This window comes from Trachinotus anak, unplaced genomic scaffold, assembly GCF_046630095.1.
Source record: "Trachinotus anak isolate AG129_WGS33_773 ecotype Australia unplaced genomic scaffold, CSIRO_AGI_Tana_v1 ptg000019l, whole genome shotgun sequence".
NCBI classification, from domain to species: domain Eukaryota; kingdom Metazoa; phylum Chordata; class Actinopteri; order Carangiformes; family Carangidae; genus Trachinotus; species Trachinotus anak.
Window position 1 is genome coordinate 3927505 of NW_027273870.1, and position 16702 is coordinate 3944206.

Sequence of the window (16702 nt, forward strand, 5' to 3'; positions counted from 1 at the left end):
ATGGTAGCTCACGGAAAAGAGGCGAGTCTGGATCCCTCTGCGTCTACTGGAAGAAACTGCAGTCACATGACCACAAACGTCAACAACGAAATGGCAGCCTCCTGTTTTGTAAATTAACACAAGGTCCAAGCTGGTAAAGGAGCGCTTCGTTTCCTCTTTTTAAACCCGAGAATCACATTTCCGAGGCGAAACCACCGGGTGTGTATTCAGCATTTCGCGGGCTGCATGTGGGGGGGCCTGAAGGTTAGCTAGCGGCGCGTCGCGGAGCTCAGGTCTCCGGGCAGCGCGGAGCCACTCGGGGATGTTGACTGCTCTCACCGCGGGGAGACGGCTGGCCGTCCCACGCCTGTCTCTGTCGCTCCTCAACAACACGGACAGAAAAGCCTTCACGTAGAGCTGTAAAACTGCAGGAACTGGCTAGCAACTTAAAAAAAAAAAAAAAAAAATCCCACCACACCCACTAGTAAATTGAACGCTGAATCAATTAGTCATTGTGTGCAGGTCGGCCTGTTGATAACAATGATGTGTGATTTAAAAAAAGAAACGTCCACTTAAACTACAAGCTATGCGGTGTTGTAGCTTCTTTGGAGAATACCGGAAGCAGTTGTTTAATTTCACTGTAGCTACTTAGCTAGCTAGTTAGTTAAACCTTGAACACCCCCGATTCATATAAAAAAAACACAAACAAATTGTAAACAACAATCGCATGCGGAGCGTTTAGCCAATAGGAGAGCTCATCGATGAGGAACACTGCAATGTGATTGGTCGGTTTGTGGCTGATGTGGCGATTTTGAACCATTCAAAGGTTGTGCACCGTGATGGTGTATGAGCTTTGGTATAGGAAGTTACTTAAGTGGAAATAGGTCAATTACACTATTCTCTTAATATTTAACCCTGGCTCCTGTGACAGTTGCTTAATCAGCATGTTGCAGCAGGTCACAGATCCAGGTGTGGACTGTGACTTTGAGCTCCACGGTAATAGTCAGGCTCTGTCCAGCTCCAGACACCTGAAGTCAACATGGCTTCTCAAAAGTCAGGTAATCTCTGGATAATTGGTGTGGGTTTGAAACTATTAACGGCTGAGGGGATGTCTTGGTGCTGTTTGCTTAAATGGTTGGGTTTTAATTGCAGTTGCTGTTTTTGGAGATTAAACAGAGTCTTTTCTCTTCATAAAACTCCTTCTAACTGTGACACTGTCTGCACTTGTCATATCTCAGCAGCCTTTACGTTAACTTCTAAGATTCAACATCTTTAATTTTATTGCATCAGGAAAAAGTGTGGTATCAAATAACATTAGCCTATTTGTTCATTTTATTGATTTATTCGTTTTAAAGCTTGTCCTTGTTCTTTGTCCAGATTCAGCCATGTCTCCAAAGATCACTGGAGAGCTGCTCAGGCAGCTTCGCCATGCGATGAGGAATGGCAAATACTTCTCTGAGCCTATACAGGCCTACATCGTTCCCTCTGGAGATGCCCACCAGGTGAGTGAGGCCACACATACAAACACAACATACACATTTTCTGTATTAATGCATGTTTACATGAATAAACTCTTTACTTTAAACAAAGACATTCATGCACAAGTTCACAATCGTGTCAGATTTGCTGCTCCTGTCTGTCCAACTTCATGTGTGTGTTGATCCACTTCTGATCGTCTTGTCTGACCTTCGCAATTAATTGTAGCCCACTGCTCCTCCCTTTTCCCTCTCCATGCACAAGGCATGATGTGAGAAGAGCAGCAAAGGTGGCATTTAAAATGGGTGACTGGTTGATGGCCACTTTACACTGATTGCTAATGAAGCTGATCTCTGCCTTTCCCTCTGTCTCTCTTTCTCTGTCCCGGTGTCTCACAGAGTGAATACATTGCACCGTGCGACTGCAGACGTGAATTTATCTGTGGATTTAATGGCTCAGCAGGTATGTTTTGCTTGTGTGCGGGTGGAAATATAATTTTAAAGATAAAAGTGTTCCCCAGAGGCCAAGATCTAATTTCCATTGTGGAAAAACCCGGAACAATGTGATATAACAGCTTGCAGAGACAATCAAACTTTTATTCTGTTGTGGTCATCTATTCAGAGTGAGCCGACCAGATTCCAACGCATCTCATCTCAGGTTTAATTTAGTTACAACAATACATGACTCATTAGTTTTTATGACGTGAGCGGAGATGGCAATCTTTTGTAATTAAACACTGTGGGAAAACTTGTCTTTCATACTGATATCAGTTTAAAAGGGGAGAACGGGAGCTCACTCGATCTCTGACCATTCACTGCTGTAATTTCAGAAACATACACTGAATATGTTGCTTCTTAGAACTAATCACACAACCTTTGACCCAGTGTCTTAACTGTACAAACACAACTGACACACCAGAAAAGACCCATCTAGGCACAATGCAATTTTCACAATCTTCCCTTGTACAAACTGGATCCAGCAAACCATAAGTGATTGGAAATGACAAATCTGCTTTGTGCGTTGTGTTGTGTAGGTACAGCCATCGTCACAGAGCAGTATGCTGCAATGTGGACCGACGGGCGATACTTCCTCCAGGCCAGCCAGCAGATGGACAACAACTGGACCCTCATGAAGATGGGTAATGTCCTATTTGGTGTCTCCTTTGTACAAGATGAATATACAGTAATAACTGCCTCTTAGTTATGTTTATGTCAGCTATAAATAAAAACGCTGAATGTAGGCTTCAGTTTTTTCTCCTTTCAAGATTTACACTACAGATTTTGTGTTGAAGTCAGTCTTTATACTGAATAACACTGAATGATAATACTTGAGACGCTGAATATGAAGCATGAATCACATCTAGACTGCAAACCAGTCTTGGTGTGATTTGAGAGTGAAAAACAAATGTCTCAGAGACCATGTTTTCTCAAGTAAATTTATCCCCTGTATGTCTGTGCTGCTTGTGTTAGTACTGTATGTTCCACAGTGGTATGAGTCAGACTTTCAGTACATCTGTGTGTGATAAACATGTTTTTCATAATCATATATAGGACTGAAAGAGACGCCCTCTCAGGAGGACTGGCTGATCAGCGTCCTGCCAGATAACTCCAAAGTGGGAGTCGATCCTTGGATCATCGCTGCTGGTAGGTTGCAGTAGCATTTTCCTCTCAGCACAGCGGATCAGCTTTATTAGGAAGGCAGAGCAGCATGAACACTGTGCTGCTAGTGTACAGCAGGAAGTTTGCTCAGCACATTTCGTTGGGTTAAAATTTGCAGTATCAAAATAAATATATAAAAAATACAACACCTGTAAAAAATAATTTATTTTCTCCATCAATGAACTGAATCTCAGTTACCTGCATGTCCAGCAGGGACCAAGTTTACAACATGCCTCCAGTGCTTTTCTACCTAGTCTGAGTATAGAGCAAATTATGGAAAACTCGTAAGCTTTTAGAAAGGTGCTCTAATGGTGTGGTGCTGATGTTGCTTCTCACAGGGCCTCCTCATCAGACACATTAAATGCACATTGGTTGTCCTGTTGTCAACAAAATATATATTTTTTTAAGTGGTGTTTGTGCATCTTAAAACAATCCTCTGATGCTGTGTTTCAGACCAGTGGAAGAACATGTCCAAGGCGCTGACCAGTGCAGGCCACTCTCTGGTGGCGGTGCAGGATAACCTGATCGATGCAGTTTGGACCAACCGCCCAGAGAGACCCAGCACACAGCTCCGCACCCTGGGATTAGATTACACTGGTCAGTGCCCCACTGCCTTAACATCACTATTACATACAGGCTTATTAGGGTTTTGTTTCAGAGATATTAAAATCCTCCCACTAGAACATCAACATCATTGTCTTAATATTATTCTTATGAATTATATCATTGTGATGAGAAGTACTTTCCTCAGCCTAGATTCTGTTTAACCTCTTTGTTTTAACATTTGTTTTCTTAAGTTTTGAATTCCAGAGTAAATAAAATCAGTTTACGGGAACTGGAGATACAGGTTTTTGAGGAGTATGAATTGACTTGTTGATGCTGTCTACCTGTAGGTATGTCCTGGCAAGACAAGATCACATCGCTGCGAGCCAAGATGACGGAGAGGAAGATTAGCTGGTTTGTTGCCACGGCTTTGGACGAGATTGCTTGTACGGTTAATTTATCAGAAATGCATTTTATTCCATTTTAGCTCTGCCGAGGAGCCTCATGAAGACAGTAATGAGGTGTTTTAGCTGCTTTACTTAAACCAACAATGTGCAGAATTTGTATATATATTATACAGTCATATCTGACTGTATAAAAAGTCCCTGCGGCAAAGGCAAAACATGCCACCGAAGATGTAATGGCACAGTATGGAGATTACTTTAGTCAGGAACATTTACTAAGAAAAATTCAGAAATGTACCTAACTACAGTTTATTAGTAAATTAAATTTCCATTTGGTTGCATGAATGAATTTTCAACAATTCACCCTTTAAAATCTTTAGAAGACTAACAGCAGTTTTTAATTGAACTGGACAGCAAACCTGATATTGTTTTTGTTCTGATCTCTTTGTCATCACCAAGGAGGAAATCTTAACCCTGTGTTTTTTGGGTGTGGTTCATTGAGCCCAGGGCTATTCGTGTTGATACCCAACAGGTTCCAAGTGTGAAATTCTTGTGAGTTACAAACTCGGGGCCAGACATCGAAAATCCCTTTCGAGTGCCTTCCTGCTCATGTATAGAGCTTGTCGTAATAGGTTTTAGCAGTTTTTAATTATTAGTGTAAAACAAGCAGCAGCCATACCCACCATCACTTCTGTTACATAAGTCAGTTTCGATACACGATCACGATCCAAGGACCACGGGATGCACGGGTGTCCCTCTAGATGCCTGTTTGAGCGCCTTGTTCACCGTGCCTAATGAGCTCTTGTTTCTGATTGTTTGGTCTGAGAGCTTGTGTTAATTAGAGGAATGCTGATTTTGATTGTGAACAAGTAGCCTTTAGAGATTCAGTGGGCATTAAACTGAAGGGGATTTGCTCAGGCATCTACAGAGGATGAGTGACAGTCTAATAATAACACTGATATTTAACACCAGACAGTGTGCATGGAGGTTTGAGATGAGAAATACAGTATTTGAAATGGACTTTAAGGCAAATCATGTTAACACTGAACAAATGACTACTGTCATTGTCACTGTCATGAATGAAACGGTTGTTTTTCCTAAAATGTAATGTTCTGTTATTTCCTTCTCTCAGGGCTTTTTAACCTTCGTGGTGCCGACATCGAGTACAACCCAGTTTTCTTTGCGTATACTATTGTGGGAATGAACACATTAAGGTAATGGGCTATAACACAACACAGTTGATTAGTAAACTATTAATTACCTTCATGTTACCGACTGTTATCCTTGGCTTCAGGATTAAATGGTGATGATGAATTATCAGCATTTCTTAAACTCCTAAAAATGAAACCATTATGCAGGAAAATGTTTTGGCACAGAGCTCCACACAGTCCAGTGAGTAAACTATAACAATGTAAAACACTAATAAAAGTTTTTTACATTTACCTTTTGGGGTTAATTAAAACTCATACTTATATTTAATTTTGTTCTTAATGACACTAAAGAGAACATAGAACATTTTAATATTTAATTAATAAAAATTTACAGACACCACCAAACCTCTTGATCACAGGCTCCTAACAGTGATGTGACATAGTTGACTGCAGACAATGGACGTGATAAAAAGATAGTAATAAGAGAAGAAGAAGAAGATTTTGATTTATATTTTAATGTATATTTTCGCTGGCACTTTATGAACTTTGAAGAGCATTTTGTGTCCACGATCACCTCTAAATATGTAAATGTACTATGACCTCTGTGTACATGATAATTCAGTCACTGTTTTTGTGATATTTATCTCCAAAACTTTGCACAAATAAATTTTTCTTTTTTTTTTTTTTTCAACATGAATTTACCTCCTCACTGACCAGCTCCTTCCTCCCTGCAGGCTTTTTGTGGACCTAAAGCGCCTTTCTGATCCCGCTTTGAGAGACCATCTGCAGCTGGACTCTCCCAGCAAGCCTGAGCTGAGCATCCAGACCTTCCCGTACGAGTCGGTCTACACTGAGCTCCAGGCCATCTGCGCTGCACTCGGCTCCAAGGACAAAGTGTGGATCTGCGACAAGGCCAGTTGTGCTCTCACACAGGTCATCCCCAAGGTGAGACACCATTCAACAAAGGACATGAAAATGGCTTGATTGTGTCTCAACTGTGTTTTTTTCCTGATTCATAAATTTGGCTGTGCTCCCTGAAGTATGAAAAACTGATACCTATCAGATTTCATCGTCATCTGTATCCTCATACCTCTGAAGTAAAAGTATGAATGCCCCTTTTCCCAACTGCCATAACTATTAAAACTACAAAAGTACACTTTTTTTAAATTAAGAAATATACATGTACTAGACACATTCTCTAGTATTTGTTATTGAGTTGAACCTTGACTTTTCCTTGTATGAAAACGGTTAATTTGGATGATCAGTGTTAATCCTCTTGACTTTGACACTTGACACAATACATGAAATATTTCTTACAGAAATTTCAACATGTTTTACTGTTACATTTATATCAAGGTAACATCAACAGCTTTTAAAATTGTAAATGTTTCCTCTTCATTGATTTCAGGCCCACAGGACTCCAATTCCCTACACTCCACTCTGCCTGGCCAAGGCTGTGAAGAATGCCACTGAGATACAGGGCATGAAAATGGCCCATGTAAGAACCTTTGAGCCTGACATTTCTGCTTCATATCTTTTATTCGGTTTATGATATTGCTGTAAACTGTATACTGTACCTAATATAAAAATGGAATATTCACCTTCTGCCCTTTTACCAACAGATCAAGGATGCGGTTGCTCTTTGTGAACTCTTTGCTTGGTTGGAGAAAGAGGTATTTGTTTTTTTGTTTTTTGTTTTTTCTGAGGCCAGGCATTTTTAGATGAGATAAAAGATTTTTTTTTTCCAGTGTGTTTTCACAGGGCTTTGAATAGAAAGATAAAGTCTGTAAATCTATCACTATATATCACTAAACACTTAACAGGAAACTCCTGTTATGGATATTCCTATTTAAAATTACTTTTTTCCTACATAGTTGATTAATTAGTCTTAATTTTCATTCACCATATTACAGTATTTGTCATTTTGACCAATCTTCCAAAACCAAATCAGTTTTGTACTCTTATATTATAGGAATGTAAATCTTGAACATTTACTGGAAAGTCACTTTTATTTGTGTCAGTGTGATTGTTGGAACCGTGATTTCAGAGAGACGTTACGACGTAGCTCAGCTTTTGCTTGAATTATAAACCTCTTTGCACGTGGATGCTGTGATGGTTGTTCTATAGATTCCAAAAGGCACTGTGACCGAGATCTCTGCTGCTGACAAGGCTGAAGAATTACGCAGGTTTGTTTACGTTTTTGTTTTTTTGTTCTGTGCAATTTCTTAAAGCCACATTGATTTCCCGTATATGTCTGACAAGCTCATCCAGTTTAACTTCATGACACATTTCATGCTTGACATACTGTGTATAGATGCCGCTGTAAGCGGTGCTGTGGTGGTGACTACTGTGGAGTTATAGCCCCCTCTGCTGGACATGCCAGTGACACAAAGTGTCTGATGAGGGCCTTAAAATTAATGTCCTGTGCTCATTTTCAAAATGTTTTATTCTCTCAGTGTTCTGCCTTTAGAGTAATGCTTCATGTCTCTAAAAGTTTAATAACTTTCACATTTCCCTCACATTTTAACATTTAGTTTTGTAGACATGCTGCTTTTCTTATGGATGTTGTTTCGCTTTCAGTCAACAGAAAGATTTTGTCGGCCTCAGTTTCCCTACAATCTCCAGCGTCGGTCCAAATGGAGCAATCATACATTACAGGTCAGGTTGAGAAAGACGCAAATTTATGTAACCGTGTTTGCTTTTTTTGTTGTTTTTTTTAAAAAGTAAATAATTAATACTTTATCTATGACTTTTTTTCTGTTTCCTTTAGACCACTGCCTGAAACCAACAGAACCCTCACCTTGAATGAAGTTTACCTGATCGACTCTGGAGCTCAATATGTGTAAACCAGATCATTCTTATATACAGTGAATGCATGTAGACCAACCGGTGGTGTCTAGTATTAGTATGACTTAACTGTCATTAAGAACAGAGACAACATATATAATAGTTGTGTTTTGTGCACATTACAAAAATTACATCAGCACCTGTATTCTGTCTTTGGCAGTGATGGAACCACAGACGTCACACGCACCATGCACTTTGGGACACCATCTGCTTTTGAGAAGGTAAATTTGTTTCTCATCTCAGGTTTTATTAACTAAAGCAGTTTGAATTATTAAACTAAATTAAGATCCAGCGCAGTGTCATTATACATTGACTGAATTCATCCCAAACCTTCATTTTCTTCTTTTTTTTTTTTTACATTGTGTGCTCTCTCTCTCTTGTTTCCCCTAGGAATGCTTTACCTATGTACTGAAGGGACACATAGCTGTCAGTGCTGCTATTTTCCCCAATGGAACAAAAGGTGCTACCCTCTACTCTAACACAAGATAACATCTTACAGTGTACATACTTTAACAGTATCAAACATCACATTTTTACATCAGAACATGTTCAGAATTAAAGATATGAAGGGTTTTGAATAAAAAAAATCTTAGTCTCAGACAAAAGTAAAGCATCCTTTTGGTAAATCAGTAACTACTCTGGTTTAGTCATAAACTTGCTGTCAAGCTGAAGGAGGAGTGGAGAATTTCCGTTAAGAGTGGAGAAACACAGTGGGCTGTTTTTCAACCTCAACTGAAACATAATTCCACCCGTGGGGAACTTGGACCTTTTAATACAACATTGACGTGAGGTTTTAAACACTGGAAAATCAGGATCAAGATCCATCTTGTTACAAAGTTTAGGTAGAATCTGTGAAATGGATTCTGAGACATTACATCTGATGGGTAACAGGGTAAATCATAGCTCTCCCACTTGGTCGTACAGAGAACAAAAGATTACTTGTTTGTACATTCATGCATTCATTTTCACTTCTCCAGCTCTCGGTGGAGGGCAGGGGAGCAGCACAAGGCCAACACATGGACAAAAACACATTTCATCCATGTCTCGTTTCACATTTGGGCAAAATCATATTTCAAATTTTTGTGTCATAAAAAATGTGGAAAAAAGACTTGATAGCTTTATTGTGTTTTATTGTGTATTACAGTGTGATTGCTAGCTCTAAACTTGCGTTCTCTCCGTAGGCCACCTGTTGGATTCATTTGCCCGTGCAGCCCTGTGGGAGTCCGGGCTGGACTACCTTCATGGTACGGGCCACGGCGTGGGCTGCTTCCTCAACGTCCACGAGGGGCCCTGCGGCATCAGCTATAAGACCTTCGCTGATGAACCTCTGGAGGCCGGCATGATCGTCAGTGATGGTATGGCAGGGTTTTTGATTCAGGAAGTAAATGTTAGCAGTATTAATAGGTGTTGATAAAAGGTCAGGTCAGTAAAAATAATGCATTACACACCCTGTCAAAGCAACAGCATATGGCCAAACATATAGCTGATAATTCCAAGTGACTGATGTTTATTCCTTGCTTCATATTGGAGATGTTAACTTGTGGACTTATCTAAATGTCACCTCACTTCTGACTGATGGAGCTAACCACAGGCATACCAGTAGTGTTACCAGTCACACAAGAGCAGGTTGTAATTAAATAATCCCTCAGAGATTATCTTTAATTAGATGTCTCAGAAGTGTCACAAATTGGCTTCTGGCTGCGGTGCAGGAATGAACAAACAACTGCTTCTATTTATTTTCTTGTCAGTATCTTGAAAACTTACGCGAAGGAAGCTAAAGATACTATCCTTCCTTTGTGCAAGTCACATGCAACCCTTGAGTATTTTAGGTGTCAGTTATGTAACAGAGAAGTAGAGAGTGTGCATGGAGCTCTCCAAGACAGGAAGCTGTAGTCCTAGTGGACGTGTAAAACTCCTCCTGTTCTAAATCTACATCTAATTTCTTGTCTTTTTTTCTAGAACCTGGGTACTATGAAGATGGGTCTTTTGGCATTCGCCTGGAAAATGTGGTCCTTGTTGTACCAACAAAGCCCAAAGTAGGTCCTTAAACCAAAGGGAAATTCAGATATATAGAGTAGACTCACACTCACACTCTAATGATTTAGAGTTTGATTTCTCTGCCACTCAAGTAGAAACCACAGAGGATTAGTTTTAAAAACATTCACATTCACTCACAACTGTGCTAATAATAATTATTTAAAATCTGTGATATTTATGCATCAGATGATTTGCTTTCCTGTGTTCCTGTGTCAGTTGTATACAAGTTGCAATATTTTTACAAGTAAAATCATTATGTTTTTGTTCTTATCTGTGTGTGTGTGTGTGTGTGTGTGTGTGTGTGTGTGTGTACAGTACAACTACAGAAACAGGGGGAGTCTGACGTTCGAGCCCCTCACTCTGGTCCCTATCCAAGTCAAGATGATGAACACAGAGCTGCTCACTCAGAAGGAGGTAAGGAATATCTACCAAGATATTATCCAAAGAAAAATTCACTCTTATGAAATTTAAAATTCATCGCAAATAGTTTTTTATTGGTAATGTGAAGAACACTTGAAATACAACAACATGTTGAACGCAGCCTACTTTACACTCTGTTGGAACAATGGGAACAGTTTAGCTTAAGATGACCTATATTAAAATTGCAAACGATGCATTTGAATCTTTGATAATATCTCCAGCTATTCCTATGACATGATGTGCTACTTAAACACAGTCTCTTCATGGGTTGATTCTCACTTCACTGTCCTGCAGCGAGACTGGGTGAACGAGTACCACAGGAAGTGCCGGGAGGTGGTCGGGGCAGAGCTGGAGAGGCAGGGCAGGAAGGAGGCTCTGGAGTGGCTGGTCAGAGAGACACAGCCCATCGTCTGAGGACGGACTCTTTTGCAATCCAGTCATGTTTTGAAGGAGTACTTTACGATCGATTGCTCTGCAGTGATAATCGTTTGTATTTTTCTCATCTTTCTCTGTGTCTCACACTCGGCTTCTTTTTGTAAAGCACATTGTATCAGCAGTTTTATTAAAGATTAATGAAAATCAACAAACACTTGCATATCTCACTGTTTTGTGTCTCCGAAAAATCTGTTTTATGCGACACTCGCACGTTCAGCTTGGAAATCCCGTGTTTTTGGGGTTATCCAGTGAGGTTTTGTGAACTAAAAAAGTGAAAGTTTCTTCATAGAAAAGTAATAATACTTTTACATGAAGTAAAAAATTTAAATTTAAATTGGAATTATGAAGATTGCATATGGCAACAACAGTGTGTAATTAAACTATATCCTAACATGCAGAGATGACTAAGGGTGAGTTTCCTAATATATCCTATATTTCCTAATATATTAAAATATACAAAGTTATTAGGCCTCTGTAAACAACAGTAATAATCCTGTGCTTGATTTTAGCACCTTTCATATGACGTCCTGCATGTTATACTGCTGAGCTGAACCTGAAAACTGCTCCATCTCAATCCAGTGATGCTTAGAGCATCAAATTCAGCTGGAAGGTCCAGTTTCAGGTACACATCTGTGTTCACTCTTGTTCCCACCCATGTTTTTACATCCTCAGAAACAGAGTTAAGGCAGCAACACACTTAAAACTGTTTACACTTTATACAAGAGTTCAAATGCTGAGAAACTCTTGTTATATATGAGCACATTAGGGTTTTACACCAATGATTTAGGTTTTCAAACTTCATCATAACTTCATATAACACAGGTTTTCTGTTATAAATTGTAGTCTCAAAGCCATGTGTGTAGATAACCCTAATGACATCACTGTGACAATTTCTCAGGCTTCACAAAGCTCCTCCAGAGAGGACATTATACGTCTGCTTCCTCAGGCTTAATCACACTCCCCATGACATGAAAACTGAACTCGATGTGTAAAACTGCTGGGGTGCCCATTTAATGGCCCTACACACGGTGACACAGTTTAATTTTTGATAGACACACCTGCAGGGCTGAAACCTCAGACATTCAGGCTGAAAGCAAGTGCCTCTAGCCAACAGCCGCCCCCCACCCCCACCCCTACAGCCTAACTCCTCACCTGCCTCTAAAGCTGCATGTAAAATATCGGCGGGTCCAGGATGACGCCACTGTTGGGATCACTGGCGTACTCTTGAAACGACAGGGGCAGTGACAGTGCAGTTTGCTCATCTGGTCTCTGTGGGACTGTAATCCCCCCCTCCCCCTCCTCCTCCTCTTTCAACCCTACGGGCAGCGGGTTGCTGTAGATGTAATAGATCCTGGAGTTGTCCTTTGCCGCCTCCGGTTTCCTGAAGAGGGCCAGAGGGTTGATGAAGCTGGTCGACCTCTTCACTGCTTTGACCGCCACAGGGTCTACCTGCTCCCCTCGGGTCACCGCACTCTCATACACATGGGCGCGCTTTGACTGCCTGTTGAAGAAGATGGTACTCATTGCGCTAATGCATTTAATGTAATCTCACATTGCTGTACTGTTCCTGTGTTCACAGTAGCTTTTAAGACTCAGCAGCTCAATTAATCATTAGTAAAATAAAGGTTTTTCTCTGAATCTTGTATAAATCAGTAAACAAAGCTATTCCAGATGATATTAAACCAGGATCTGCACCTACATAGAAACATCCAGGTGTCTTAATAAACAGGTCATACACAAGAATTTGCAGTGCTAATTCCTCATCTTCAAGAAAACTATGATATGTGATCTTCACCTGGTGCGGTTGTAGCAGACAGTGATGCAGTACAGGGCGGTGATGGTGAGGATACACAAGGCCAGAGCAATGATGACAATGTTGAACACCTTGATTTCTGAATAGAAGAAAAAAAAAATCATCATTCAGATAAAGTGTATGATGGCACGTTAAACAATGTTGAAAGATGCCGTGCAAAGAGCTGCTCTTCAGTAGAAAACAACTGTTTGGCCAGAGGACTTTAATAACCAGGGCGAGTTCATCTCCTCGGTTTGCACTGTCTCTGTGAAGGGGAAAGAAACTTAACTCACCAAACTGAGCTGTGTTCACGTCCCCGTCATGCAGACCTAAAGTTGCGGTCCCATTCAGATGGAGGCTGTCTGCTGTCATTGCTCGCTCCTGTTGGGCTCCACTCATGTTGCTGCCATTGGCATCCAAAAAAACATGGACTAAAGGCTGAGCTTCAAGCCTCTTCTCACTGCCTTCAATAGAAGCTCGGGCCATGTGACTCAAACAGCTTGACTCAGTTGCTGCGGAGACACCCCCATCTTTTGTCACCCCTCAGTTTGAGTAGGACCCCCCCCCCCCCCCCCACCTCTGCTGTTTACTGCTCATTATTCTGTGCAGCTTTTTTTTTTTAGGAGGAGAGGGGGCACTGAGGGGAAGGATGTTGGGCCTTTTATACTCTGAATGGTGACCCAAAACCAGAGAGTTTGCATGCTCTCAGCTTCCAGTTAAAATGTGTGAGAGCAAACAAAGAGGAATTCAAATGTAGTTTAAAGGTTACTCTTTGAAATACAGTGTTGTTGTTTTTTTCTTGTTGTTGTTCTGAAAGCAATGTAAAAGCTTTCATTTTACATTAGATGCATTCTCAGACATCATTTGTGGTCATGACCTTTAAAGTGAAGCATGTATACTGGTGAGCCCAAATGTCATGTCTATGCATTGCACACAGCTCAACCAAAGATATTCATATGGGTAGTTTTTAGGAGTATGAAGATGTAAAACTCTCCAGAATATCATAGAGATTAGAAAAAAGTCAAGAAATCAGTGAAATCACTCATTTAAGATGATCAATCCGAAATAACAATCAAACCCTGTGCCACAAATTTCTGCTCATGTCTGCTGTATTTTTGTGCCTGTTGTCTTTAAGTTTGTCGCTGGTCTTTTTGTGTGTTTTGAAGATAGGAGTAAAGTGAACCAAACCCCCCTCCCCAAATCAGGAAGCCAGGACCAGATGCACATCCACAGGGCCGATATTTCCACAGAGCTGCCAGAACCAAAGCCAGAAAAAAGGCAACAAAGACAGCATTCTCCTTTCTCCTTATGCCTCACTTCACCACACAGCACCATGGGAGATATTATGCAATTAGTTGAGCATCTAATTAAAGAGGGTTTTGTTTTTCTGTTTGACAAAGACAAGGCTGCAGTAGAGAGTGACCTTTGTCTCAACCTGACAGAAGTCTTTGGTTGGAGTTAGCTGAATGATTCACCATGTGTGTTGTAAGCAATAGGTATCACCCAGAGAGTATTTCAAAGTCCACTTAGTGTACTTTCTTCAAAATCTGCCACGTTTATCATGTTTTGATGAAGAATGTTCTGCTCATTTGGTTTTTAAAAAAATATTATTTTTTATTAGTTTTACCTTTACTTTCAATTGTTTCTTCAGTCTAATTTGAACCAATGTAGTGCACATTCTCCAGTGCTTATATACACTGTAGTTTGGAGGTAAGTGCAGTGTAATGGTTTAGGTTTCCAGTTCAGGCCAACATTGAAGATAATGGCCCCTTTAACATTATGCATAACAGCCTTTAAAGTGCATTTTCCGTCACACTTATTTTGCAAATATGTAACGTGTCTTATAATCATAATTACAAGCTGAGTGGATTAAATATGTGCTTTTTAAATTATCCAGTAGCCTAGATAGTGAATAATTACAGTGTACAAATAGGGAACCAGCAGACGCAGCGTTTCTGTCCTTTCGCATCAGCTACGTCATGAAAAGGAGTCACAGAACGTGACACTCAGCTACTCTTTAAAACAAACTGTATGAAAAAGAAGTTAACAAGATCCATGTATGTTGTGTGCACAAGTTAGAAGGTCCATATTGGGCTCCGTGCATTTGTGTAAATGTGTAGATGTTTTTTTCCCATGTTCTCTCATGACTGATTTTTACCAGAGAAAATGCAGGTTGCATTTTATCTTAAAACAAATAAGTAGAAAACTGGACATTCATTTGTTTCTAAAGAAATTGTGTTAAGTATTCGTCATGAGAGCACACATGACAGCAGTTGATACAATTTGTGATTCACTAGTCAAAATGTCCACTGTGATTTTATATACCCATGTTGGCCTTGGTTTACCCCGGGTGCTCTGGTTAATTAATTGATATGAATTAATTAATACTATAAATTGTTTTTAAACTTGTTATCTCAGTTCGTTTTTCTGTAACTTATTGTGATGAAGTAATGAAGGTTTGCTTCCTGTTGTTATACTGTACTGTAGCTTTATGATGTGTATGTAAGAAACAGACAGTCTGAAAATAAGGTTATATCTCTTTCTATTTATCTCTTTATTTGAATTCTTCTAAACATGGGAGAGAAATTGATTTTAAAAGCTTCAGCTGATGCTCTTTGATTAGCTGGACAATCACAGTCTCAAGCTACCTCCACTTTTTACAAATTACTAACTAATCAGCAGCTATTAAACATAGAAAAAGCCTGGTCTGCAACTAGGATATCCTCCACTAGATGTCAGACCTCAGCTGTGTGGTGAGGTCTGACATCTAGTCCATGATATTCATCAAAAACAGAGGGAGAGGTTGACTGATTCGAAAATAAGCCACGACACAGAGGCTGAAATATCTGTTTATTCCCCTCCTGAATGTCTTTAAAGTCTGTTTAATTTTCACATCCAGCCTGGTTCTCTGCAGAATTTAGTTGTTTTTGTTTTACGGGCATGTGGGTGGCATTAAGTTGGTATGGTTTATTTGAGCAGACCAGTATGCATAAACCAACTCTGTCTGTGGCAGCTATCATGGGAATGAAACAGGGAATATTCCCAGAGGAGAGTTTTTAAGGTTCAACCAGAACTAAAATATTAAGCCTGTGGAGAAACAACTCTTATTATGGTGGTTAATGATGCTTTAATTTCTAAAAATGCTTCTGTACTAACTGATGATACAATTTAGATGTGTGTGTGTTTTTTTTTTAGCAACCCCACTAGCTAATTATAGAAGGGGATTAATTTTGCAATATCAGATTTCAGGGACTGAATAAAGGTGGAAAAATCTGAACAGTCTGGGTCAGTATTCATTGTAATCATAAGCACTGGGCTTGATTTTGACTTTGACCAAAAGTGAATTAAGCACAGGTGCTAGAAGCCCCCTCTTTGGTTATAAACTGACAACACTCAGGCTACAAAAACAGATGAGTCATCTGGTTTTGCTTTGAGAATTTTATTGAATTAATTTCCAATAATAATAGTCTTAAATGACAACTGGACCATTTAGAGGAGAATAAAAATTACATCCAGCAATGTTCTCCTTTCTAATATATATATATATATATATATTCAATTCAATTCAATTCAATTTTATTTGTATAGCGCCAAATCATAATATACATTATCTCAAGGCACTTTACAGGGTAAGGTCAAGACCTTACTTTGTTACAGAGAAAAACCCAACAGTTCCCACAACGAGCAAGCGCTTGGCGACAGGGGGGAGGAAAAACTCCCTTTTAACAGGAAGAAACCTCCAACAGAACCGGGCTCAGGGTGGGCGGCCGTCTGCCTCGACCGGTTGGGTTTAGGGGAAGATAGAAAGAGGGGGAGGGGGAGGAGAGGGGAGAGAAGAGAGAGAGACCAGGAACAGCTGTGTCGGTAATGGCGTTATTAATAATAAAGACAGGTAATAGTAATAGTAAAGATGAGTAGTGGTGGATCAGGATCCTGCTGTTCCCGAGGCAGAGATACCTG

General features: G+C 40.0%; 2 protein-coding genes across 4 annotated transcripts; one reads left to right on the top strand and one right to left on the bottom strand.

The window, feature by feature from the left end:
* xpnpep1 (X-prolyl aminopeptidase (aminopeptidase P) 1, soluble) lies at nt 1-11102 on the top strand. Of its 3 annotated transcripts, none has more exons than XM_071504859.1 (20): nt 1-133; nt 1357-1481; nt 1854-1917; nt 2489-2593; nt 3006-3098; nt 3567-3710; nt 4007-4102; nt 5193-5274; nt 5946-6156; nt 6620-6709; nt 6834-6884; nt 7339-7397; nt 7792-7869; nt 7982-8053; nt 8219-8279; nt 8449-8518; nt 9240-9413; nt 10018-10094; nt 10411-10509; nt 10810-11102. In XM_071504859.1, the coding sequence occupies exons 2-20, from the start codon at nt 1365-1367 to the stop codon at nt 10927-10929; spliced, it is 1863 nt and encodes a 620-aa protein (XP_071360960.1). In that variant the 5' UTR covers nt 1-133; nt 1357-1364; the 3' UTR covers nt 10930-11102. The 3 variants fall into 3 exon arrangements, with proteins under 3 accessions (XP_071360960.1, XP_071360959.1, XP_071360958.1); XM_071504858.1 differs by having other exon boundaries at nt 66-198; XM_071504857.1 differs by lacking the exon at nt 1-133 and adding an exon at nt 891-1037.
* LOC139636632 (uncharacterized) lies at nt 10562-13251 on the bottom strand. The gene is made up of 3 exons (XM_071504860.1): nt 13036-13251; nt 12746-12842; nt 10562-12451 (listed from the first exon to the last, which is right to left on the bottom strand). Exons 1-3 carry the CDS (start codon nt 13226-13228, stop codon nt 12109-12111), a joined length of 633 nt encoding a protein of 210 aa, XP_071360961.1. The 5' UTR covers nt 13229-13251; the 3' UTR covers nt 10562-12108.
* Between the last annotated feature and the right edge of the window lie 3451 nt (nt 13252-16702).

Coding starts and splice junctions, on each gene's coding strand:
- xpnpep1 (XM_071504857.1), top strand. Junction 7,870..7,981: donor GGAGCAATCATACATTACAG/GTCAGGTTGAGA, acceptor TGTTTCCTTTAG/ACCACTGCCTGAAACCAACA. Junction 8,054..8,218: donor GACTCTGGAGCTCAATATGT/GTAAACCAGATC, acceptor TGTCTTTGGCAG/TGATGGAACCACAGACGTCA.
- LOC139636632 (XM_071504860.1), bottom strand. CDS start 13,228: ATGGCCCGAGCTTCTATTGAAGGCAGTGAGAAGAGGCTTGAAGCTCAG. Junction 12,843..13,035: donor CGTGAACACAGCTCAGTTTG/GTGAGTTAAGTT, acceptor TCTTCTATTCAG/AAATCAAGGTGTTCAACATT. Junction 12,452..12,745: donor GTCTGCTACAACCGCACCAG/GTGAAGATCACA, acceptor CTTCTTCAACAG/GCAGTCAAAGCGCGCCCATG.